Source organism: Octodon degus, unplaced genomic scaffold (assembly GCF_000260255.1).
Source record: "Octodon degus isolate 3935 unplaced genomic scaffold, OctDeg1.0 scaffold00274, whole genome shotgun sequence".
Lineage (NCBI taxonomy): Eukaryota > Metazoa > Chordata > Mammalia > Rodentia > Octodontidae > Octodon > Octodon degus.
The window spans coordinates 356803-382154 of NW_004524850.1; the positions used below are offsets into that span (position 1 = coordinate 356803).

The 25352-nt window shown below is 44.3% G+C and overlaps 2 protein-coding genes across 2 annotated transcripts in view; one reads left to right on the plus strand and one right to left on the minus strand.

The window, feature by feature from the left end:
* Positions 1 to 25352, minus strand: part of LOC111814145 (zinc finger protein 431-like) — a 629125-nt gene that overhangs the window by 124249 nt on the left and 479524 nt on the right. The gene's annotated exons all lie outside the window — the stretch shown is intronic.
* On the plus strand, positions 2413 to 6237 carry LOC111814147 (zinc finger protein 709-like). The gene is made up of 3 exons (XM_023706903.1): positions 2413 to 2482; positions 2668 to 2728; positions 4439 to 6237. The coding sequence occupies exons 1-3, from the start codon at positions 2449 to 2451 to the stop codon at positions 6183 to 6185; spliced, it is 1842 nt and encodes a 613-aa protein (XP_023562671.1). The 5' UTR covers positions 2413 to 2448; the 3' UTR covers positions 6186 to 6237.

Sequence of the window (25352 nt, forward strand, 5' to 3'; positions counted from 1 at the left end):
TTTCTTTCAAAACATTTCAACTACTGGTTTGGCAGTCCTCAGTTTCCTCAGGTGTTCTTTTTTCATGGAAGCACCTTATTTCTCCATCAATACTATTTTTCTCCTTGGTACCAGGGATTGAACTGAAGACTGTGCACTTACCAGACAGGCTGTCAAGCCACTGAGCTATCTCCCAGGCTCTCTACATCAAGCTTTTTTTTTTTTCTTCTTCTGGAACCGGGGATTGAACTCAGTCCCTTGCTCTTGCCAGGCAACTGCTTATTCTACTGAGCTATCTCCCTGGCCCTTCTACATCACTTTTGAAAGATAATTTTGCCAAGTACACGAATCTAGGTTAAAGTTTCTTTTACTTTAGACACTGAAATACTTCACTCCAAGCTTTTTGTGAGTGTGTATGTGTGTAACTGGGGATTGAACTCAGGCCTTTGTGCTTGCCAGGCAAGCACTTATTCTACTGAGCCATTTCCCTGACCCTCCAAGCTCTTCTTGTCTTGAGAGTCTGTACTGGGATAGGTTGGAACAGAATTTTTGGTAAAGGATTTTTTTGTGGAGAAACATGTCTTGTTCTATAAACGAAGTACATCTAATACCACTTGTATGAATATTTTTAAGTTCATTATAAATGCTTGCATTTCTGAGGGATGGTGCATTTGCTGCTGCAACCATTTATATATGTGTATTGATGGTGCTTGGACTGTGTGCTGTATAGTACTTGAATTTGAGGGCAATTTCATGTTACTTGCAATTATATCCTATGTTCATACCAATAAAGTCTCCTCCTCATTGGCCCCACTGTGAACTTTAAATTGTGGTCCCCTTGCTTTACTCTTTTGAGAAGTGGAATTTCCAAGTGTAGAACATCGTTTGCATCTCATTTTGGCTTCAGTAGGTAATAAATAAGGTGTCTGGATTTTGTGGTGATATGCAGATGAAAGAACACTGAAGTAATTAATGCAACAGGAAGTGCTTTCACCGAGTCCACTTTATGGAATACCAAAATCAAGTATGCTTTTACTAGAACATGCTCACTCTGAGGAGTAATGCACCCTGATCCCCCAGGCCTGCTTGCAGTGCTGCAAATGCTTGCCCTTTCCTGTAGTCAGTGTTAGCAAAACACAGTTATTTGTTCAGGACTGGCTGAATAACTTAGGAATTTAATATACTCCTATGGCCTGGGGTACAGCACATTTGCTTAAGCATCTGCCTGATCAGACCCCGATTTTATTGTCCAGTACCACCACAAAAAAAAAAAAAAAAAACAAAGAAATGGAATTTAAAAAAAAAAAAAAAGAAATGGAATAGATCCTATTTATCTTTCTCTACAGTGAATTTCACGATTTTAACTGAGTAGATGAAAAAAATGACAATGTACTACCCAACAAGTTGTATAATAACATAGTTTTTATAATTTGGTCTGTGTCTCAATTTCGGTGTCACCCCTGTGTCGTCATGCTGTCTTGGATCTTAGCAGACGTGACAGCTGTGCCTGTTGTGAAGCGCTGAACCTTGTCCCAGGTTCCCAGCCTGGCTTCCTGGCTGTCTCGCGGCAGCTCCCTTCCCACTGCCCTGGCTGCTGAACCTGCTCACCCCGCCATGCTGCACAGCATGCTGTCTGGAGCGAGTGCAGCCTGCACACCTCCAGGCACCTCTCCTTGTCTGCTTTTCCATCTCTATAAAGTTGTGTCCAGTGTCCTCATGGATGACGGTCAGCCTGCTGTGCATTCATTCCTGTCTCCCTTGTGTGTGTCCTGCCTGGGCTTAGCAGATCTTCTTGTGCTGACCCTTGGCTGTGCTTCTCTTCTGCTCAGTGCTGTGGCTATGCCCACTGTCTATTGCCTGACTCTAAGTTACCATGCAAATTTTACCACTGTGGCAGTGGTTGCCTTGAGTCCTTCTCCTGGGATATGTGTGTGATGAGTTACAGCAATTATAGTGACAGTAGTAGGACTGTGTGTTGCTTTTTTTTTTTTTTTTTGAGGAACCGGGGATTGAACTCAGGCCCTACGCTTGCCAGGCAAGCACTTGTTCTACTGAGTGATCTCCCCGGCCCCTCTGTGTTGCTTTGTGTAGTCTAAACCCTTCCAAGATGCTCCCTGACACATTTTCTTTCATGGGGTCCCTGTACAGAGCAGAAATCGTGCTCAGTTCTGCTTTTGCTTTAGCAAGGAATTGCAGTGTACCATCGAGCCTCCTGTACGACAAGTGCATATAGATGGAGGATAAGTTTTTGATGGTCAAGACATGAAGTATAAACCTTTGGAAAATAGCTTCATGGGAGGTTTTATGAGTAGAATTGCGATGCATTTTATTGAGACTCTCACCCTCCTTCCTGGAAATATGTGTATCACGATGTAGGAGGCGGTGACCTTCAAGGATGTGGCCGTGAACTTCTCCAAAGAGGAGTGGGCTCTGCTGGATCCATCCCAAAAGCAGCTCTACAGAGATGTGATGTGGGAAAACTTGAGGAATGTGGCTGCTGTAGGTAAGGAAGATACCATTTTCTCATTTGTGCACTCACAGAATATTGGACTGTGCTCACCAGCGGACTCTCCTTAATGGCAAGATGAAAATACGATGCACAGCTACAGTGTGATCACGCATCCACTAGCAGCGTACTGAGCCTCGTGTACGTAGCAAGTCATCATTATATTTGTTTCTGTGCTTCAGGAAGGAACTCACATCAACAGCCCAGTGAAGAGAAGAATAGCACTTGCAGGAACAATCTAAGGTAATCTGCATTCATGAGAATTATATTCAGCAAATTTCAGAATATCAAGCCCAAGCAAACTAAAACCATGTTCACATTATTTTCAATCTTCACAAAATTTCTCCAAGGCATTGGACAGTTCAACATGTCTATTCTTTTTTTTTTTTTTTTCCGGAACCAGGGATTGAACTCAGACCCTTGCACCTGCTAGGGAAGCGCTTATTCCACTGAGCCATCTCCCCGGCCCCTACATGTCTATTCTGACATTTGATTCTTAGAAATTTCCAAACATCTGAAATATAGCTCTTATGCCGAAAGTGCTGTTTTTATCTCCTGTATGTTGAAACATCCAGCCTGGTGGTGCCCATCAGGAATCCCCCTACTCAGGAGGCTGTGGCAGGAAAACTGCTGCAAGTTCCAGTTCCGCCTGGGCCACACAGTGAGTTCAAAGCCAGCAGATATTACTAAGATCCTGTCATAAAAACAACACACATTTGAGTTATGTTCCATGTTCAAGATTGTAGGTATGTTGAAGGAGAATGCATTCAGAAATTGAGGATAAGAGTACAGCAAACAAAATTCATGTGTAAACTGAGAGCTGAGTTCTAAATTATGGAACACACTGTGTCTTTCAAAGTTCAGTCGTGCCTGCAGTCCTAGCTTTTGGGACGCTGTAAACAGGATCACTACGAGTCTGATCTAGTAGTGAGACCCTGAACACCCTGCAGACCCTTCCCTAAAATACAAAAAAAAAAAAAAAAAAAAAAAAAAATCCAGGTGAATGCCAATTGCTGGACGAAAGTTACTTTCAAGTTCTCCAAAGTACACAGTTCCTTCCTGTTCCAAACTATTGGAAGGTGCAGCCCCATATTATTGTTGGGACTATATAACTCCACAAAGTTAGGTAGTGTTTGACACTGATGCACAAACACCCATTTTAGCAGCACAGCTTAGAATAGCTAAGTTCTGGCAAAAGCCTACATGGCCACTCACAGATGGGTTGATTAAGGAAGTGTGGGATGTCCTGGGTATGAAAAGGACATGCTTGGAACCCTAGCTCTGGAAAAAGCTGAGGCGCAAAGGTCCTGCATTCCTCCTTAGTCTGGGCAACTACAATTGAATGATGAGACCCTGTTTCAAAATAAAAGTGAAAATCATTAGATTGGGCTCAGTGCTAAATGGCCGGGTTGAATTTCCAGCACTGAGAAACATGCACTTTGTATGCAAAATCACATAGTGTCCTTCAGAAAGCAATGAAGTGATGGCATTTGCTGATGGATGAATGGGTCTACAGCCCATAATCTCTTGATAATGGTTGAAGAACTCAGAAATTTCGCTCTCATCGATTGTCATTTTCATGAGAATTACAAAAACATGCATTAAGGTGTAAAAGAAAGAAGAAATGGTAGAATACAGAGGTGGAAAGTTTGGAGTGGGTAAAGAAGGTCGGTGTAAGGGGAGGAATGGAGCCATAGAGGAAAAGGTATTAAAACACTTGAATATATGGAATACGTCTCATCAAGATATGTAAGTGTTGTGTATCACAAATGGGTAGATTACAAACTGAAAATGAATCCTTCTGTGTTGGTGAAAGCTCTGTCCAAGCAATTATGCCAGGTGTACTGTGGGTACTTATTTAAATATTCTTAGGGGGCATCAAAGCAGATCTCCTCATGGTGAGTCACTAGTATAACAAATGTGATTTTTTTTTTATTCTTACTACTTTTTCAGATGTGAAAAGGTAGAGAAATCCTCTCAATATAAATTATGCTATCAGCATGAAGAAGGAGTTTCTCAGACTCCAGAACCAAACATGCGCATGAAAGTTGTTGGTGTAAAACCCAGTGAACGTATTTACTTGAGAAGGATGCTAGATGATCGTTCTTCGCCAGACTGTCCCATAATGGCTCACACTACAGCCAAACCACACGGGAAGAAGGGATTTCAAGAGAAGTTGTCTTCCTGTAACAAACATGGGAAAGCCTGCAGCAAACTCCAGTCCTTTCAGAAACATGTGAAGACAAGTCCTGGAAGGAAGCCCCATGAATATGTGCCATGTGCAAAATCCTATGCTCATTTTAGTGAAGAAAGTACCATCGAGGAGAAACCTGATGCCAAATCATGCATTAAATGCAATAATATTCGAACTGGAAAATGTTGTAATCCTCATGATGATGTCCAGACTCATGAAAAATGTAACTCTAGAGAAAACACACATGAAGGTAAACATCGAGGAAAACCCTTCAGTCACACTTCACTGAGTAATCCTGAAAGAACTCATATTATGGAGAATCCCTATGTTTGTGAGCGTTGTGGAAGAGCTTTTAGTACACAGAGAAAATGCAAAGAACATGAACGAACTCACATACAGAAGAAACCCTACGTATGTAAGCTATGTGAAAAAGCTTTCAGCACCTGTGCTTATTTTAAACTACATGAAAAGAGCCACTCTGGTCACAAACCCTACGTATGTGAGCAGTGTGGGAATGCCTTTATAACAAATGGTCAGTGCCGAAAACATGAAAAAATTCACACTGCAGTGAGAGCTTATGTATGTCAGCACTGTGGAAAAGCTTTTAGCACCCGGGCTTATTGTAAAATACACGAAAGGCGTCACACGAGGGACGCGTGCTATGTATGTATGCAGTGTGGGAAAACTTTGAGCATTCACAGTAACTGGAAAGATCATGAACGAACTCACACTGGGGAGAAACCTTTCCTGTGCAAACAGTGTGGAAAATCTTTCAGAACACAAAGTAATTATCGAGTACATGAACGAACTCACACAGGGGAGAAGCCCTTTGTATGTAAGCAATGCGGGAAAGCTTTCCGTGCAAAAAGGGACTGTCAGACACATGAAAGGTCTCACACTGGAGAGAAACCTTATGTATGTAAGCAGTGTGGCAAAGCTTTTAACAGAAAAAACAATCTTCAAAGACATGAAAAGACTCACACTGGAGAGAAACCCCATGTTTGTAAACAATGTGGAAAAGGTTTCATCACAATAAATGATTGTCACATTCATGAAAGGACTCACACAGGGGAGAAACCCTATGTATGTAAGCAGTGTGGCAAAGCTTTTGGTATTAAAAAAAGTCTTCAAAGACATGAAAAGACTCACATTGGGGATAATCCATATGTATGCAAGCAATGTGGCAAAGCCTTTACCTCAAAAAATTATCTTAAAGGCCATGAAAGGAATCACACTGTGGAGAAACCCTGCGTATGCACACAGTGTGGAAAAGCTTTTAGGAAAAAAGATGAGTTGCAAAGACATGAAATGGTTCATACTGGGGAGAAACCCTGTGCATGTAAGCAGTGTGGAAAAGCTTTTAGGCAAAAACATAGAATGCAGATACATGAAAGGGCTCACAGTGAGGAGACACTGAATGCACATAAGCAACGTGGGAAAGCTTTTACTGCAATAGATGTTTGTAAGGCCGGCCAGATAGCTCAGCAGACTAAAGTGCCTGCTTAGGCACACGCAGGAGCCTGGGGTTCGATCCCTGGCCTACCGTATTCGGCTTGCCCCTGGTGCACGCTGAGATGATGGCAACTGAGACTCGGTATGGTGGTGTGCTTAAAATCCTAGCTCTTGGGAGGCCGAAAACAGGAGGGATAGCTACAGGTCTGATCTGTGTAATGAGACCCTGCAGATCCTTTACTAAGTACATTAAATAAATAAAATGGATGATTATAAAGTACATGAAAGTCACTGAAGGTAAAACTTATGCATGTAAGCAATGTGGAAAAGATAGCACATACAAATATTGGCAAGTACATCAAAGGAGTTGCTACAGAGAAAAACCTAGGTATGTAAGGAGTATAGAAGAGCTTTCTGCAGTCATATCCAAGTACTTCAGAGGACTCACTGGAGAAAACCGTATGTGAGCAATGGGGGAAAGCTTTCAGCACAGAGGAGGATTGTAGGATATGGGAAAGTGATTACTGGAGGGAGAGACTGTGTTTATGCAAGAGGTGTGGGGAAGAATTCATCACATAAAAAGACGCCCACTGCAGAGAAACCCTATGTATGTAAACAGTATGGCAAAGCTTTTAGGCAAAAAAGTTATTATCAAGTGTGTGAAATGACACACTGCCAAGGAACTATGATTGTAATTGATGTGGAGAAACTTTTACCACATAGTTACTGAGTCCATGAAAGGACTCACAGTTGGGGGAAAAAACCCTAGGTAAGGAAGCATTGTGGTAAAGCTTTCCATAGCAAAACCATTGCTGGAAAATAAATGAAAGCACTCACACTAGGGAGAAACCCATGACATACAAGCAGTGTTTGAAAGCTTTCAGAACATGAAGGGTTGGAAAAGAGTTGAACATATACTGTTGAAATGTTCTCTGTGTAAGTAACATGTGACTTCAGTACTCAGGAATGTTGTGAAGTACATGAAAGATCCCCCTTGGGAGGATGACTAAACGATAAACTCAAGCCTTTTCACTGCAGTAAGCATCATGCACATACAAAACAGAATGGAAACAGTGTATGAAGTGACTCAGACATGAGTGAGATGGGGTAGAACCTTTTCTTATAAACAGTATATGACAGCTTTCAGTCCAAATTATGTTAAGTAAATGGAGACTTCATAGTGGGATTCAGAATATCAGCAGTATTGGAAGGATTTTTCCTTAAGTAAAATACATTAAATAACTTACATGCAAGGAAATGTATGGAAACGCTTCAGAAACTTAGAAATACACGAAAGAACTACCAAAGAGAAACCTTGTGTATGTAGTATGAGAACACACTGTTGGCTTTTTTTTTTTTTTTTTGGCAGAACCAGGGATTGAACTCAAGCCCTTGCACTTTCCAGGCAAGTGCTTATTCTACTGAGCCATCTCCCCAGCCCTGAACGCACTGTTTAATGTCAGGGGCATCACCAAACCTAGAATATCAGGAGTGTTAGTATAAATATAGGAGAAATCCTTATTTTTACATGAAGTTTCCTGAAACATGACCTTGCCATGGAGAAATCCATAGGAATGTCAAGGATAGTAGTTTGCATTAGTTCATTTTGCAAAGAAACAGCATTGTGAGAAAACATTACCTGATGTACAGTAATTCTCAGTTGCACTGCAGGTTGAAAAGAATATTGCATCAAATCCTGTGAATGTGCAAAGTAGTAACTCTAAGTTCTTCAAGAACACATGTTGTGGGCCACCCAAATAGCTCAGCACATTAAAGTGCCTGCAAGAAGGTGCAGGAGCTGGGAGTTCGATCACCAGACCTTCTGTGCTGGCCCCATCCCGGGGCGTGCTGAAACAGCAATTGAGGCTGGGTGTGGTGGCGCAGGCCTGTAAATCCCAGTTCTTGGGAGGCTATAAACAGGCGGATCACTGCAAGTGTGATCTAGTAGTGAGACCCAGAACGCCCCGTAGGGAACACCCTTCCCTAAAATACAAAAAAAAAAAAAAAAAATCATGTTGTGGGCCAGGGAGATAGCTCAGTGGAGTAAGTGATTACCAGGGAAGCACAAGGTCCTGAGTTCAATACCTAAAAACAAAAAAAGTGCATCCATAATTCTGTGTCTTCTAAGCCACAGCATTGAAATTTAAAAGGGATGATAACGGTCTTCATTTTGCACTATGTTAGAACTATATTTTAAGTGACTTGTGTTTGTGTATGTGCCAGGGGGCTCAATCTTTTGTAGGTTTTCTTGTTTCGTTTTGGTTTTTGTAATTTTGCTGTAACCTGAGTCCAAAAGTGAATTCTCCTCAATTGTTTCTCCACTGCCTTGTATTTCAGCTTTTACTACCTGCCATCCATTGTGCTAGCAAGGAGTTTTAAATAGATGTAACAGTTTATAATTTATTAGTAATGACTTCTGTAAATGTGTTTGTGTTTTGAAGCAATGTGTCTATTAAGTTTATTTTTAATATTCAAAGAAAATATACCTATCTCAACTTGAATAAAGATTATAGGCAGTGTATCATTTTGCATATTTTTTCTGAATCAGCCATTGATATCATGTGCTTACAATAATTTATATCATTAGATTATATTTTTTAGGCTCTTGTTTTGGAGTCAGTTATTCAATTTGCAATTCAAAAAATATTTGCATTCTCGTGAGCCTTCACACAGTACTTCCATCAGAGACCAGCTGACAGAAATAGAGTATAGAGCAGTGTAATCATTAAGCTGTCCACAAGCTCCCTATAAAGATGTGATTTATCTGCAAGGACATGCTCGGGAGTTTTTAACTATATTAATGTTGACTGGATGGTTTCTATTCACAACATTTTTAAATTTTTTGATGCTGCAAATAGCATTTGTGCTTTGGTAATGATGCTTTTTAATTAGGAAGCTCACATCAGTTCTTAAAAATTATTTTTGTGGTCACACAGTTTGTGTGTTCTGATTCATAAGCTTTAGCTATAAATTTATAGTGGATTTGTTATCAGTACATCTGTTCAGTGATTGAAATAAGTGACGTCACTTCCACTCAAAAGCATCATGCAAATTTTCTGTCTGAGACCATGTGTCATTCTTGCCTTATTTGCTACTACTACAGTGCTTTTTAAAATACCTTGCGTTGTTTGTCCTTCATTTCAGTAGGTACTTGATTTACTAGGGCCTGCACTCCAGTAATGCGAGGTGAAAGTATGAATGGCAAGCATATTTGGTCTTAACATTGGGAACATTGTACATCAGCCTAAACTAAGCTAATATGTTGGGTTAGGGAGACAGCTCAGAGGGACAAGCAACTACCTGGAAAGCACAAATTCTGGACTTTGATACCGAGCCCCACATGCCACGCTGGACCCAGAAATCCAGGCACGGTGACCTGGCCTCAGAAATCCGGTGCACCCTGCTGGCCAGGAACCAGGTGTGGTGGCGCACACCTGTAATGCCAGAATACAGGATGTGGAGAAAGAATGATAGCTATTTCAAGACCAGAGTAATGTCTACAATAAGGAGCACAGGGTCTGCCCAAACAGGACAGTGAGACCCTGTCTCAAAGATAAATTATGGGGGCTGGTGAGATGGCTCAGTGGTCTAAAGCACCTACTTGGAACAAGCTTAGCAAAGCACAGGGACCGCGGTTCAATCCCCCAGCACCACATGCCAGCCAGCCCCGCCCCCTGGTGGGCTGAGCTGGCCACACACACACACACACACACACAATAAATAAATGAATAAATAAATATTTTTTTTTAAAAAAAAGATAAATTATGTTTAGGGCCAGCCAAATAGCTCAGCGGATTAAAGCGCCTGCAGGCAGGTGCAGGGGCCAGTGGTTTGATCTCCAGGCCTGCTGTACCAGCCCCACCCCTGGGGTGAGCTGAGACAGAAATTGAGACTGGGCACTGGGCGTGGTGGCACGTGCCTGTAATCCCAGCTTTTGGGAGGCTGTAAACAGGTGGATCACTACCAGTCTGATCTAGTAGTGAGATCCTGAACACCCTGGAAACCCTTGTCTAAAATACAGAGATAAGTAAATAATGTTGAAACAGCCAAATTTTGTTTTGTTTCTGGCGAAACTGGGGATTGAACTCAGGCTCCTGTGCTTGCCAGGCAAGCACTTATTCCACTGAGCTATCTCCCCGGCCCTCAAATTTCTTATTTATCTTTCTTTTTTGAGACCTTGCATCACTTGTAACCCAGGCAGGCCTCAAAATTAGCAATTCTCGGTGTTCTCTGTGTGGGTATTACACACATACACCACCACAGAAGAGAAAAGGTTGTGTATTTTACAATGAAATATTGAATGGCTCCTGGCTCATGAACTACACTGCAGGAAGTGGCTGAGGCTGGAGATGGGCCACACGTGTGGGGGTAAGAGAAGGCAAAGCGCCTCCAGCAGTGCTGCTACCATAGGCCAGAAAAGCACACGCACTAAGAGCCTTTGCAGGCGTTACTCGCTGCTCAGCCCTGTGCTTCCCAAGCAAGTCTTATCAAAGGCACAGATGCATATCCCTGGTTAGGGAAACAGCTCCGTGGCATAAGGGCCTGCCTTGAAAGCACAAGGTCTGGGGGCCGGCCAGATAGCTCAGCAGATTAAAGCATCTGCTTAGGCATACGCAGAGACCAGGGTTCGATCCCAGCTGGCTGTGCCAGCCCTGCCCCTCAGGTGTGCTGAGACAGTGATTGAGACCGGCCTGGGCGTGGTGGCACAACATAATCTCAGCACTTGGGAGGCTGAGAACGGGATCCCTATGAGTCCAATCTGTGTAGTGAGACCCTGCAGACCCTGTACTACACAGATTTAAAAAAACAAAGGTCCTGAGTTCAATTCCCTGTACCAACAATGAATAAACATACCTACAGTTATTAAAGTCTTCTGCCAGTGGGAGAGAGAAGTCCTCCAGCTGAGCTCAGTTCTGTCTCTCTTCTCCGTTTTCCTCATCCCATTTCCATTTTCCCCAGGACCATGAGATAGCTACGCAGGGTGCAACACCACACCACACTGCACAATGCGCCACTTGCATCCACAGGCGTGCATATGAGGACCTATTTACTGCGACTCACTTCCAGTGCTAACCAAAAGACTGCATCATACGTACTGCTAGTGCACCACCAGAAGTGAAAATAGAGGACATTTTATCCTGAGCACAATGTTTTCACACTAGTGAATTAGCGTGAAGAAAAGCTTAACTGTGCAGTGGCTTCTATCTGTAACCCTGCCGCTCGAGCACAGGTGAATCGCAGGATGAAAACCAACCAGCCCAACTCGGGAACATATTCAAACACAAAGTACGAAAAGCTCCAGGTGAATCACAGCCCAGTATGAAGTAAGTTATCTTCCAGGCATCGTGGCAGTTGCCAGCATTCAGCGCATGTTGGCTTGTGCCCACCGCTTCATGTCAGCCAAATGTACTGCATATGATTGAAATGTTTATTCCTCTATGAACATTAAATTCAACAATTCCAAAAAACTGTGTCACAGGATGCATACACTAGGTGCAAAGGCAGTATATATATCTGTGAATGTCCATGTCAGAAAAACTGAGCCAGTCCACAAAGCAACATAATCGTGTACATCAAGGTCTTAGAAGGACAAGGACACCCCCAGGACACAGCAATTGCATGGAAAGTACGTGTAAAGATCAAAGCACCAAATAATAACTGAAAGAATGAAGCATCCAAACTCATTTTAATAAATTTATAAAATGACAAAATTAATATTTAGTCATAATTTTTTTCTTCTCACAAAAAGGTATAGAAAGATCTTATGTCCATCTGATAAAAGTCATTTACGAAAAACTTACTAGCAATACTGCATAGAATATGAAATATCACACAAGAGTGTTTGGGCAGGCAAGAGAGCTCAGCAGACTAAGCTCCTGATTAGGCAAGTGCAGGTACTGGGGCTCATCCCCAAATCCACATGCACTGCGGGCCCCGCCTCCGGGCGCACTGAGCCTGGACTGACTCCGGGCGTGGTGGCACGTGCCTGTAATCCCAGCGCTGGGGAGACTGGAAACAGGAGGATGACTAGGAATCTGAGCTGCGCAGTGAGACTCTGTACCACATTAAAGTGTTCACTGTTAAAACTTTTAAATAGACTGAATAAAGCTTTAGCCCAAGCAATTAGGGAAGAGAAGGACAGAAAAATGATACAGACAGAAAAGGAAGATGGGGGCTGGGAAGATAGCCCAGTAGAATAAGTGCTTGCCTGGAAAGTGTAAGGGCCTGAGTTCAATCCCTGGCTCTGCCAAAAAGAAGGGGGGGGGGCGGTTCAGGGACTGGGGAAATGGCTCAGTAGAATAAGCACTTGCCTGGTAAGCGCAAGGGCCTGAGTTCGATCCCCGGTTCCACAAAAAAAAAAAAAAGAAAGAAAGAAAAGGAAGATGGGCAGGTGAGTCAGCGCAGAGGATTAAATGCCTGCTTTGGCAAGCCAAGGGACCAGGGCTCATCCCCAGTCCCGCTGCCATTCCAGCCTCGCCCCCAGGGCGTGATGAGGAGGGAGGAGTCGGGGTGTGGTAGCTCCCGCCTGTAATCCCAGCACTGGGGAGGCTGAAAACAGGAGGATCACTACAAATCAGAGCTGCATAGTGAGACCCTGTAGCAAATACATAAGTGGAAAAAAATTTTTTTGAGAAATAAAATACTATGACAAGGGAATACATCACTGCCCTGAAGATGCAGTTGGACACATTACAGCAGCAGGAAGGCAGCGAGGACCTAAGAAAACACAACATACTCCTACATTTAATAGCCAGATGCAGGACTGTGGGGTGATGGAAAATCAAGGCACAGAATTCTAGAATTACTATACAATTACTATACACCATGGTTGGAGGCAAAGATTAGGGAAACAATACCATTTACAACAATAGGAAGAAAAGCGTTTAAGGTTTTCGTCATTTAAGGTTCTCGGCCAGCTGAACGTCCCTTCAGCAGGAGAGCGCACCTGTCCGATGTACACTGTCCTCACGCCAGGCGGCCCCATGATCAAAGCCCACTGGCTACATTAATGAGGTCAAAGTGTTGAGTAAACTCTGTGATCTGGAAAGTCACTTGTGGCAAAGTTTCAAGGCAGATCAGCAGCCAAGTAAGCTTGGTCTCATTTTCCCAGAACTGTGAAGCAGGGGCATGTGCACTTCACAAAGTGTGTGACAAAATTAAGGATGTCGCCACAATTCAGTTATTTGTATTATTTGCACTGACAGAAATCCCCACCTGCTTTCACACTGGTAATACATTAAAAGCCGCACCATTTTCTTCGGGGCTCTAAACTCTCTGGAAGGCCTCATTAAAACAGCCTGACTGAAGGACAGTTATGTAGCTATGGTAAGGAACTGGGGTGACTTGGGGAGCAAGCCATGTTGAGAATTAAAATAAGATTAGATGCTGGGAACTGCCGATAGCAGACCAACACTGAGCTTCCTCAGGAAACGGGACGCAGCCTTCCCTGCTGTAAGGAGAGACATCCACTGCCTAACTAGCTCCCCAGTTTGCAAGAGCTTCACGTGCAAAATCTCCACGTTTTTCTAGCTTCCCAATTTCCTTTAAACCTTCAAGGAAACTGGCTTAAGAATCGGAGATCAAAATGTTTCTTTTTTAAAAAAATTTTATTTATTTATGTGTGTGTGTGTGGGGGGGGCCAGCTCAGCCCACCAGGGGGCAGGGCTGGCTGGCATGTGGTGCTGGGGGATCGAACCGCGGTCCCTGTGCTTTGCTTAGCTTGTTCTAAGTAGGTGCTTTAGACCACTGAGCCATCTCACCAGCCCCCAAAAATGTGTATTTTCAACACACAGTCACATGCGATCACTGGCCACCAAGTAACTGACCCATCCCCTCGCTCTGCTCAACTCCAACAGCTCTGCCTGGAGCAGCCACCCACCGAGGATGCCTCCAACACTCAGGGAGCCATGGTTCTTCTTTCCAGTGCAGACTCCCCTACTGTAGGGACAGCTGCGACCCTCAGGGAGGGTGAGATCAGGGCCAGGGTCCTCTCGGGTGGAGAGGAGACAGGGCCTCCGGGTCACAGGAGGCGGCCCTGCGCAGTCTGCAATTCCCCTGCCGTGCCTGTGTCGCTGCAGCTGCTCCTTTAAGCTCTCTATTTGATAAACGGGTCTGGATGAGCCCGAGACTCAGCCCCTAGCACCACGCGCCATAACCAATCGCACAGTGACCCCTGGAGGGGGTAGAACTGAGATGCTCACCCATAAAATAAAACTGCATCCCAGGCGTGTCAGTGATTCAACTCTCGAGTGTCCCCAACCCCACACGCAGCGGCTTTGCACCTATTCTTGCAATCCCTGCCCTACAATTCTGCATTGGATTCCCGAGTCCTCTGCCTCTATTTCTGCGAGAAACAGGCCCAGGAGGGTGAGGCTGGAGGCAGGAGACCCAGAGCCACCCGAGCGCACACGGAGAGCCTCCTCTGTGCTCAGGACCTCGCTCCGCGCTGTCCTCAGAGCTCCAGCTGTCCGGGCTCCTCCTGAGGACCTGACGTAACTAACTAACGCGCTAATTGTTTGGGTCTCCCAGTGGGCGGGAGAGCACGCGATGCCTGGCAAGCGCTCCAGCCCACTCACGCGGACTGCAGTGTTACACCTTGCTTTGCGTTCTCTCGGCCCTTACATCAGCGTGGATTAGGAGATTAGAGAGGGGTGCAGAACTAAGCGAAACTAAGCAATTCCCGCGCACGCACCCCGCGGAGGTCCGAGGGGAGCCCGCCCCGCACAGCGCGGAGCCGCCCGCCGCCCACCGAGCACGCAGCCCCGCCTGCCCCCCCGGCTCCGTCCCCGCCTCACCATCGCGGGCGTCCCCCCGGAGTCCTTCCGCAGCCCAAGGCGGCGGGAGTCGCAGACGGCGGTCCTGAGCGCTGAGGGTCTTTCTGCAACGGGCTCCAGCTGGGGAGCCGGCACCGGAAGTCCCGCCCTCCTCGACGCTCCTGATTGGACAGTTCGTGCAGCCCGCCTCGGCGTCGCTGATTGGCTGCTGCTCCGCTGCCCGCCCCCTGTCCTGAGCGAGTTGGAGGTTAACTGTTGCCTGCTCGCTTGCAGCTGAAACGAGCGGTCGTCACGCAGTAATTTGTGTGCGCGGCTGTGTTTTCCTCCACTGTCAACCTCACTTCACATGAAACCTCTGCTTTCTCACTGCTCCAAGCGTTCTCCTCCTGAAATGGGGTTGCTTGCGTACTCTGCGAGCCCCTTGCGAGGTCCCCGGGAAAAGCGCGTCCGCAGCAGGCAGGACCCGCCCCGGCGGCGGGCGCTCGAGGGCCCCACTCGGGACCGAGGCGGCGGCTTGGTCCCCGCGGTGCTCCCGGCTGCAGTCGCCTCCCTCCCGCCGGGACGACCCTTGTAGGCAGTCGCGATAGGTAGACACGTTGCAGGCAGCCGGACAGGGCGGCGCCCTCAAAGAGCCAGCTTCGAAGAGAAGACGCCCTGCGACTGTGCCTCACCCACGTGGCCAGAACTGGGACAAAATGTTAGACAGGGGGACCACACACTTCCCCAGGAATGCGCATTGGGATTGGTATTTCAAATATAAGAATCACTTTGAAGAAACCAGAAACGCTGGTTGGCAAATGCAAGGTCCTAAATTCAATCCCCCATACCAAAAAAAAAAAAAAAAAAAAAAAAAAAAAAAAAAAAAGTTTTTAAAAAACCCAGAAAGTCATCAATGCAATCCCTTATACCACAGGTCCCTGATCTGCATTGATGGCTGCTTGCTGCTTGAGTGGTTTCTCCTTTTGACCCTAATTTAATCGATCTTAGCTGAGAAATTATGCTTGTTTTCTTACCTGTTCATGGTACTTCTACCCCACCTCATGCCCACCTCATTAGTTCCCATGTTTCCCCTTTGGACCCACCTCACCTTGTGGATTTGCGCTATAAAAATCCTGGGAAAAGACAGGGTCCTTGGCTACCTACTTGGGTCCCCTTCTGACTGTCTCTCAGACAGAAGCTTTCTTTCCCAAATAAATATATTCTGCTCTTAACCTCCGAGTTCCTAAAATTTATTTCTCCCTTTTAGAGAACAGGAACTCTTCCCAGATATCTTTTGGTTTCCTTAATGGCAGTTTCTTTAATCTGTATCATGACAACTTCTGGTTCTACTTTTTTATTTCTTTTTTCTTTGGTGGCCGGCTCAGCCCGGTGGCACAGCATGTGGTGCAGGGGATGGAACTGCAGTCCCTGTGCTTGCCTGAGATTGTCTACGCAGGCGCTCTAGACCGAGGAGCTGTCTCACCGGCCCACAGCTTGTGGTAAACAGATGGAGAGCCACAGGGTTTCATCCTCATATGGGATGGTTTGCATCACCATGAGGAAAACCTAACTACATTTTCCCCTCTTAGCTCCATCTGCAAACTGGAGTTAAAGTTCAGAGTTTTATGCTCCCTGGAAACCAATTCTGAGAACAGTCACATTGCCCATCATCTTTTTAGGGTCTGTGAATGCAGTTCTTGCTGGGCTTTTGTGCCCCAGGCTGGAGCCCCTGCTTTGCTGTGCCTTACTTGCTGATAATGCAGTGATCTGTAAACTGTCCTGCACTGTTTCGTTCTTCAGTTCAGTAAGGACTCAGTTTATCATGGTTGTTGCTGTCCAATAACATAGTTGAAATGTAGCTGACAAATGCAGTAAGCAGCCCTCACACTGGGAACAGAATAGCTCACACTACCTGTGTCCGTTGCTCTTCTCTTGATGCTGGGACAAATGCTGATGCTCAAAATGAAGGAATGAAAGGTTTATTTAGCTCAGAGTCAGTGCAGGTCTCTCAGGCCATACTCAGCTGGCTGCACGGGAGAGGGGCACGTGGCACAGGGCAGCCCTTCATGGTGGGCACCACGAGCAGAGCAGAGAGATGGCAGCAACTCAGGCAGCCGGCTGGCCCCTCTCCCCTCCTTACACTGTAATGCAAGGTACTGCCCAGGGCCGGCGCAGCACCCACATGCACAATAATCAGTCATGAACTCCAGAAGCCACCTCATAACTGAGTGAGGCTTTGGGGAGACACCTAGGCACACAACATAACACTAACCTAAGTTAATTACTCCTAGATAATCTAGTTAGTCATCAACTGGGGATTATTTTAAAAATTTGGTCTCACTTATTTATTTTTCCTTTCTGGTATAAGGTATCACAGTATAGTCCAGGCTGTCCCCAACCTCATGGGAATGCTCAGCTTTCTATGCCCAGGTATTCCAGGTACTCACCCTAATGCAGGGATAAATTTATGTCGATTTTGTAAAGAAGCATTAAATTTGTCCCATGCTTCATGAACTACCCTGCAGTGCAGAATACAGTACTGCCACTTACGTGCTTCAGCATGTGGCCGATCCTACTGGAGGTCCTTTCTGCTTATCATCATTGAAACATTGCATAGTGATTACTGCTACTTCGGTGACAGGATAAGTGGAAGTAGGGGTCACTGCATGCTCAGCATATTTACTTCCTACCAGTTTAGCATGCAAGATCTCGCCAGTACTGGCCGTTTCTTCTCTAATCCCACCTCTCAAGCACAGGGGAATTGCATGATTAAAATAAGCCTGTGAGACTCAGCAGGCGAGGTGTGAATGAAGTATGCAGGCTGCTGGGCACTGCCCACAGCAACACTCTTGGGGGAGCTCTTCTATCCGCCGGGCACCGCTGCACTGGCCGCTGGTGCTGGCACCCAGAGGTGGAGGCAGGGGGATCGGGACTTCTGGAGCAACATGCCTCCTGAGTGAGTTCAAGACTAGACAGCAAGTGCCTGCTTAAACAACAACAAGAAGAACAACAACAAATCTGCTTTCTTAAGCAAAAATAACAGCCTATTCTTTGTCTATGGCAGGAATTCCCTCAGTAAGTGTCCCAGAGGCTGGGAACAGGAATGTTTATGACCAATAAAAGAGGGAATCTGACATGACCACATGACAGACTGGAAAATGTCAAGTAGATCAAAAGGACCTCAACCACTGTACATAGTGGCGTCTCCATGGGGAACATCCCACCACAGACATAAGCGCTGTCTGCACAGAGGTTAATTGGAGTGGATAACCTTGTAGCCCATAGGCCAGCTTGCAATTCAGTCTTTTGGGCAGAAGACACACCCATATCCTGCACTCTGGGAGGGTAAGACCTTCCGTGGCCTCCAACACAGAAATACGGTCCTGCCAAGGACATGGAGATGCCTCCTCTTAGGGGACCTGAGAGCATTTTTGAAGGGAAGAAAAAGAAAGAGTGCGAGGAAAGCAAATTAATGAAATGCACCTGAAGGACCCTGACAATGACTAATGCCAGGAAAGTCAGCCGATGAAGATGGCCAAGAGGATGAAAATTCCCGTGGCCACTGTTGTTGAAACGAAGAAAAGGGAAAAGTGCGACTGCAGCTCACCGCCAAGAGCTGGAGCGCACCGCTCGTCCACAGGAGCAGCTCCACCACAGCGCCACGGCAGGGGCGAGAGGCTCACGGGGAGCGTGGGGCGTGTGCACAGTGGAAAGGACCCGGGACTGCGGGGACCCCAGGGGGCCTACGCCGAGGGGGGAAAATAACTGAAGGCGTAGGCAGAGAGGGGCCAATCCTAGAGAGCTGAGCACAGGAAGAGCCAGGTTCACTTTATCGGAGGCAGTCGTAGCCTCTGGGTACGTGTCCCTGGAGAGGTGTGGGCCCGGTCCCCTGGAGAACGTGAAACACCAGACCTAAGTCCTGAGTAGTCAGCTTAAGGGTTGGGCAAAGCCAGGTAATATTATCAAGTAAAGTCTGAAAATCACGGTTGATCTGAACACTTGGGACACAATATGTCTCTCTTGGATAAGGTGCCCAAATGTGACAAAGGTGTCATAGATTGTACATTTTTGAAGGCCACCACTAGGTCTGCCATTACTTAAACAGAATGCTGAAATTAAGCACCCGTCTAAAACTTGATGTCCTCAGATGGGACTCCAAGCCTTTATACTTGCTTGTAAAGTACCAGAGTATAACTATACTGAATAAGTTTGGGAATGAAAACAGGCAATCGACCTTATTAGGGTTCTTCAGAATGCCGAAGAGTTATAATAACCTTTCAAATCAGCAGCATTTCCTATGTATGATATTAAAAAAAAAACTGTCTCTAAAGTAACACAGCTTTTGTTAGCTGTATAAGCTAAAATGGAGAAATTTTGTTGTTGTCGTTGTTTGTTTTTTTTTTTTGTTGTTGTTGTTGGGTTTTTTTGGGGTTTTTTTTTTCTTTTCAGAACCAGGGATTGAGCCCTTGGGCCCTTGCACTTGCCAGGGAAGCACTTATTCCACCGAGCCATCTCCCTGGCCCCGGGAAATTTTTTACCATAACTACAAAGACCAAACTCATCACTGAAATATACTTTTATTTCCCTTTTTTTAAATGTATTTGGTACAAGGTCTCACTACGCAGCTCAGACTCATAGCGATCCTCTTGTTTTCAGCACCCTAGTGGTGGGATTATAGGCTAGACCCTGCACCAAATAAATAAATGAATAAAAGATTTAAAAATAAATATTGATGGAAAATACCTGTTCCATGATATGCCAAAGATGTTTGATACTTAGAAAGGGTAAACCAAACTGCATATATTGCAGGTTAGTAATAAGCTTCTCTTCTGGAGGATTAACAACCTAAGTTAGCAGATCAAAGTTGGAGAAAAGGAAGGCCTGCAAGGTCAGCCAACATTTTGGCCCTAGCCTTTCAAGATCAGTGAAGACTCGGGACATAGGAGAACCTGTACTGTAACAACATGTAACTCAGTTGTGCTCCAAATTTTCTAATCAAGGAGATTATGGAGCCACAGAGGAATGTGATCCATGATGTAGAGTGTGCCTGGGGAGAGTCACATGGAGAGAAAAAACATTCTCTCAGGCTTTCACAGAGAGCAAATTGGTCAAGCAATGGCCGTGACTCATCCTCATGGCTGACACTGACAAAGGATCTACAAAGTGCAGCATAGGGCTACAGGATAAATCCTGAAGGCACTTGACTGACTTTATCAGATACAAAAGTTAAATTTCATGTTATATAGGTCTTGCTTTATCTTGGTCTTAACCATCCAGCAGAAAAGTATAAAAACGAGGTATATAAAGTAAAGTCATATTAATACAATGAGCTGTAAAAGGCTAAAGTCAATAACTTCTGAGGATAACCCACTAATATTATAGACTGCTAGACAGTGTTGGATTGCTTAGCTGAATTCAAATACCTGTAGTATTTAGATACCAATAGAATATTCACCTCTGACAGGACTAAACATAAAAAGGGGGGATACAAAGGAAAGATCATTTTGTATTTATATATACAAAATAGTTAGGATAGATATACAGTTACTTTTGCTTAATTCAATGAGAAGAGGTGTACTAACAGTGTTTGGACAGGCTATCCTGTCTGCTTCTTGTACTATGGATAACCACTGAGAAGATAACAATGTACAATGTATCGATTATCAAAAATGTCCTATTAAATCAGCTTTGAAACTGTCTCATTCATATTTGTTTCTCAATAAAATTAAAATATAAATAAATAATAAATTTATTTCAGAGGTATGAGCAAAAGTGTAAATAGTTGGTATAATTTTAGGTAGGTCCATATATATACAGTATATAATTATATAATATGTCATACAATTATATTATAAATACTTATATATAATTGTATAATATGTATAATATAGATTTACATGACAAACACATACCTGACAGGGACCATATTAATCACACGTATGCACACAGCACTCCACATTTCCCTACTCTTTTCCAATCCAACCTGCGTCCTCCACCCCACCCTTGTTCCTCCGCTGGGTTTCCACATTCCAGATGTCCACCTTCACTTTTCCTCCTGTACGTCTTTTCTTTCCCTTCAGTGCTATCTGTGGCTTCTATAGAGGAGAAAATGTGTGCAAATTAAACTGTGTTCCTTACATCAGTATACGTGATGGGTTCGAGGTGAAACAATTTTCCTGCAAACGGCCAAGTTTCTCCTCCCAGGCAGGCGTGACCCCTTGTGCACCCATTCATAGTGCTTTGCCTCCATCCATTCTTGCCTCTGGACACTCAGGCTGATTTTCACATTTATCTGTTACACACCACGCTCTTGAAGCACAGGCGTGTTTGCATCACAGTGCTAGGACGTCTTCACATCATCTGCTCAAACACACAGAGACTAGCTGGGCCATCCTCAGCGTTTGGAGGAATCTCTGTGCTGACTTATGAGGTGGTTGTACCAGGTCATAGCTGCATGCAGGTCCTTCGCCAATTATGATTCCTTCATTTCTTACTTGTGTCCATTCTTTCCACAGTGAAACAGAAACTCGCTGATGCCTCAACTCACATTCTTCAAAGGGTCCACAATTTTGATCAGTTTTTCTTATGCCTAGTGGTCAATTTTCCTTTTTCCAGGAAGGACCCATCCATTTAAAATGCCCATTTGTGAATAGGTGTTTAAATTTTTTTTCTTTTTTTTTTTTTTGGCGGAACCAGGGATTGAACTCCGACCATTGTGCTTGCCAAGGAAGCGCTTATTCCACTGAGCCATCTCCTCAGCCCTTAGGTGTTTAAATTTGTAAGGCTTTTAAAATTTTTTTTCTTATATTTTGTATACCAGACTTTTTCTAATCCATAGGCTTGAAAACACTTCGCCATTTTGTGCCTTGTCTCTTAACAGTTCGTTGTGTAGAAGCATTTTCATGTGGTGTGATCACCTCTACTGAATATTGGTTGTAATTTTTTATACAACTAAGATTCTGTTTACACTGTCTTTGCCTACACGGAGGTCTTTGATTGTTTTACCTCTTAGTACTAGGAGGAGAGGGTAATGGTGTTAACACAATTTTGATCTGATTTCATTTCATTTTAGTACAAGGTAAGAGAGAGAGGTCTAGGTTTATTCTTTGACACGTGAAAAGCCAGCTTTTCCGCTGGCATGTTAAATAGCAAATCCATTCCTCCTTGGAAAGTTTGTTCTTGCTGTTGTTTTTTGGCGGAACTGAGAATTGTATTTGTCAAATATAATTCAGCTGAGTGCTTCTGGAGTGGTTTCTAATTCCTCTGTTTTGTTCTATTGACCCTCAAGTCGACATCTTGCTGATCCAATGATGTTTTGTTTTGTTTATCAGTGTGTGCTTGCAGCACACGGCGAAGTCCAGGCCTCGGATCCTCCCTGCCTCCTCCTGTTGGCCGGCGCTGCTGCTGCTGCTCCTTGAGGTCTCTTCAGATTCCTTAGGAGCACTTTACAGTTTTCCCCCATTAAATGAGAAATGCTGTTTTCATATTTTGATTGGGATGGTGTTTGATCTAAAAACGGTTTTCCTCTTAATGTATTTGGTTGTTACAGGGTCTCACTACAGAGCTCGGACTTAGTGATCTTCCTGTTTTCAGCCTCTCCAGCATTGGGATTACAGGCGGGCACCACCACGCCCACACTCTGTGGCCGGCTCAGCCCATCCCGGGAGCGGCGAAGCTTGTGGTGCTGGGGATCCAACCTTGGTCACTGAGCTTGCCTAAGCTTGCCTGAGCAGGCGCTTCAGTCTGCTGAGCTATCTCACTGAACCCTGCAAAACAGTTTTCAAAGCGCATCCCTTCTCACCTTAAGGGTCTGCCGGTTAGCTCAGTTGTTTAAGCGCCTGCTCATGCAAACACAGTGAGGTGCGGGGGACCGTGGTTCGATCCCCAGCTTCACATGCCTTACCAGACCCACCCTGAAGGCAGCCTAAGCCAGCCCCCCCGCAAAAAAAAATTCCTTCTCACTTCATTAGCTTCACCTGTCCAAGAATAGGCGCTACTCTTCCATTTTTGTCTATCTTCTTGTCCACCTTCAGAGTATTCTAGCAGGGAAGCACAGCTTGCAGCCAGGGCTGGTACCACTGCTTGCCTTGCTGTTCCGGCCGAGCCCTGCTTTTGCTCTCCTTCTGGTTTCTCATGAATTATTCAATTATTTTCTGTCATTCTGTGAAGAAACAACTTCCTATTTTGAATAGAATTGTCTTAAATCTCAATCTTCATTTTTAAATTATAGCCACTGTGACAATATCCCATTGATCCAACTTTGCAGCCTCTGTTTCCATTTGTTTTAGCTTTCCCCCCTCCCCCCCGGAACCAGGGATCTTTTTCCATTTGTTGACATTGCCCTTCAGTCTCCTTCTGCAGAGAAATGGGCCTTTCACGGTGGAGGTTTTCGCTTCCTGGCTTAGGGTCATTGCTTAATTTTCTCTTTTTTATGTATTTAGTACAGGGTCCACGGGGTCTATGGGGTCTACGGGGTCCACGGGGTCTATGGGGTCCACAAGGTCCACAGGATCTATGGGGTCCACGGGGTCTACAGGGTCTCACTACGCAGCTGGGACTGTTTTTCAGCCTTCCAAGCACCGCAATTACAGGCGCACACCACCATGCTCTGTCTCAATCGCAGTCTCAGTGCGCCCCGGTGGTGGTGGTGGTGGTGGGGTGGTGACACAGCAGGCCGGAATCGGACACCCAGCTCCCCCGTTCAATGTTTCTTCTTATTATTGTAAGTTAAGTTGTTTCACTAATTTATGCTTTCATCCACAGTGCATAGAAATTCTACTGCTTTGTATGTTTTGATTTTGCATCATCCTACACTTCTGAATCTGATTATTAAGTTTAGGAGTAATAGGGACCAGGGAGATGGTTCAGATGGTTCTTGCCTGGCAAGCGCAAGGGCTTGAGTTCAATCCCTGGTTCCGGAAAAAAAAAAAAAAAAAAGAGTATTTGGTGGTTTTATAGGTCTTTCATGTAGAGAAACAGGTAATCTTCAAATAATGATAATTTACTTCTTTTTATATCTGTATCCACTATTCTTACTCATAATTGGTCTGACTAAAATCTTGAGGTGTGTATTAAAGTGTTTCCACAGGGGACCTTTTCTTCTTAATTTCTGAGGCAAAGCTTTCAGTAGTTTCCTATTTAGTGCCAAGGTACCAGCAGTTTTTAATTGACTTTTACCAAACAGAGTCATGGTAATTTCATATGTATTTTTTGCATTACTTTTTATCATGACTGAATATTGCATTTTGTCAAAATCTTTTTGTCTAAAATATTGGAGGCAAATGTGACTAGTTAAATAAAGTACATTCATATAATAAAAAGATTACTAGCTAAAAAAAATCTTTTTGTCTGCAGAGATGTGATTTTTATATTGTTGTGTTGGCTTCATATTTATTAATATATATTCTGACCTTAATAACATGCTTCATTATTTTTTGTGTGTGTGTGTTTTGGAGACAGGGTCTTGCCATGCAGTTCAGGCTGGCCTTGAGCTCACTTTGTGGCCCAGGCTGGTCTGGAACTTGCAGCGATCCTCCAGCTTCAGCCTCCTCAGATGTGGGATTACAGTTGTGTGCCACCATGCCTGGTCTTCTTCTAACTTTCAGTCTCAATTATTCTTGCTTTTAACAGAAACTTCTGGTACACCAAAACATTATTTACACAGACTCATTCTGCTTTTCAGGTGTGGCCACTTATAGCAATGGACTGTGTTTCCTGCCAGGATAGTCACAAATTGATTAAGATTTTGTTCTTTTAGTTTCTAATTACCTGGATTTGGGGCTCTTCTCATTTTTGTAAGATGGCCTGTAGATATTGTCCATTTTATTTATTCTCTCAAACAGCTGTTTGAATTATCATAGTATTTTCCTATCAATTTATTCCTGTCTTTGCATTTCTAATTTCTCTTCTCACCAGAACTTTGGATTTGGAGTCCTGTAATTTTTTTTTTTCCAGAACCAGGGATTGAACTCAGGTGCTTGTGCTTGCCAGGCAAGTGCTTATTCTACTGAGCCATCTCCCCGGCCTCTCCTTTCTTAAAGGAACTTGAGATGCATTATTAGGTTATTTCTGTGCTAACACTTGCTTTTCCCGATATGGGCATCCACCATTTAGGTTTTTCTCTCATAGGACAGACTTCATTTAGTCCCTTAGTTCTTTTTTGTTATTTTGCTATTATAATTTTATTGTAGAAACTGTCTGATGTTTTGCTTCATTCTCCTGAAATATTACTAAGATAGTATATTTGTTTGCATATTTTCATTGGGTTGAGGTTCCTTGGCGTTCTGTATGCTTCAGTTACCTGAATGTCAGATTGTTTCCTCATATTTGGGAAGTATTCTGTTATTACTTCTGCCCATATTTTTTTAATGTCATTTGTGTTGACTCCTTTCTCATTGATGCCTATTAGTCTCACATTGTTCATCTTTGCATCATCTTGCAGGTGATGGATTATTCTTTCCTGCATCCT

Excerpts from the sequence above, each read along its gene's own strand:
- LOC111814147 (XM_023706903.1), top strand. The coding sequence starts at position 2,449 with ATGTGGGAAAACTTGAGGAATGTGGCTGCTGTAG. Across the intron at positions 2,483-2,667 it reads GAGGAATGTGGCTGCTGTAG|GAAGGAACTCACATCAACAG; the intron begins GTAAGGAAGATA and ends TCTGTGCTTCAG. Across the intron at positions 2,729-4,438 it reads ACTTGCAGGAACAATCTAAG|ATGTGAAAAGGTAGAGAAAT; the intron begins GTAATCTGCATT and ends CTACTTTTTCAG.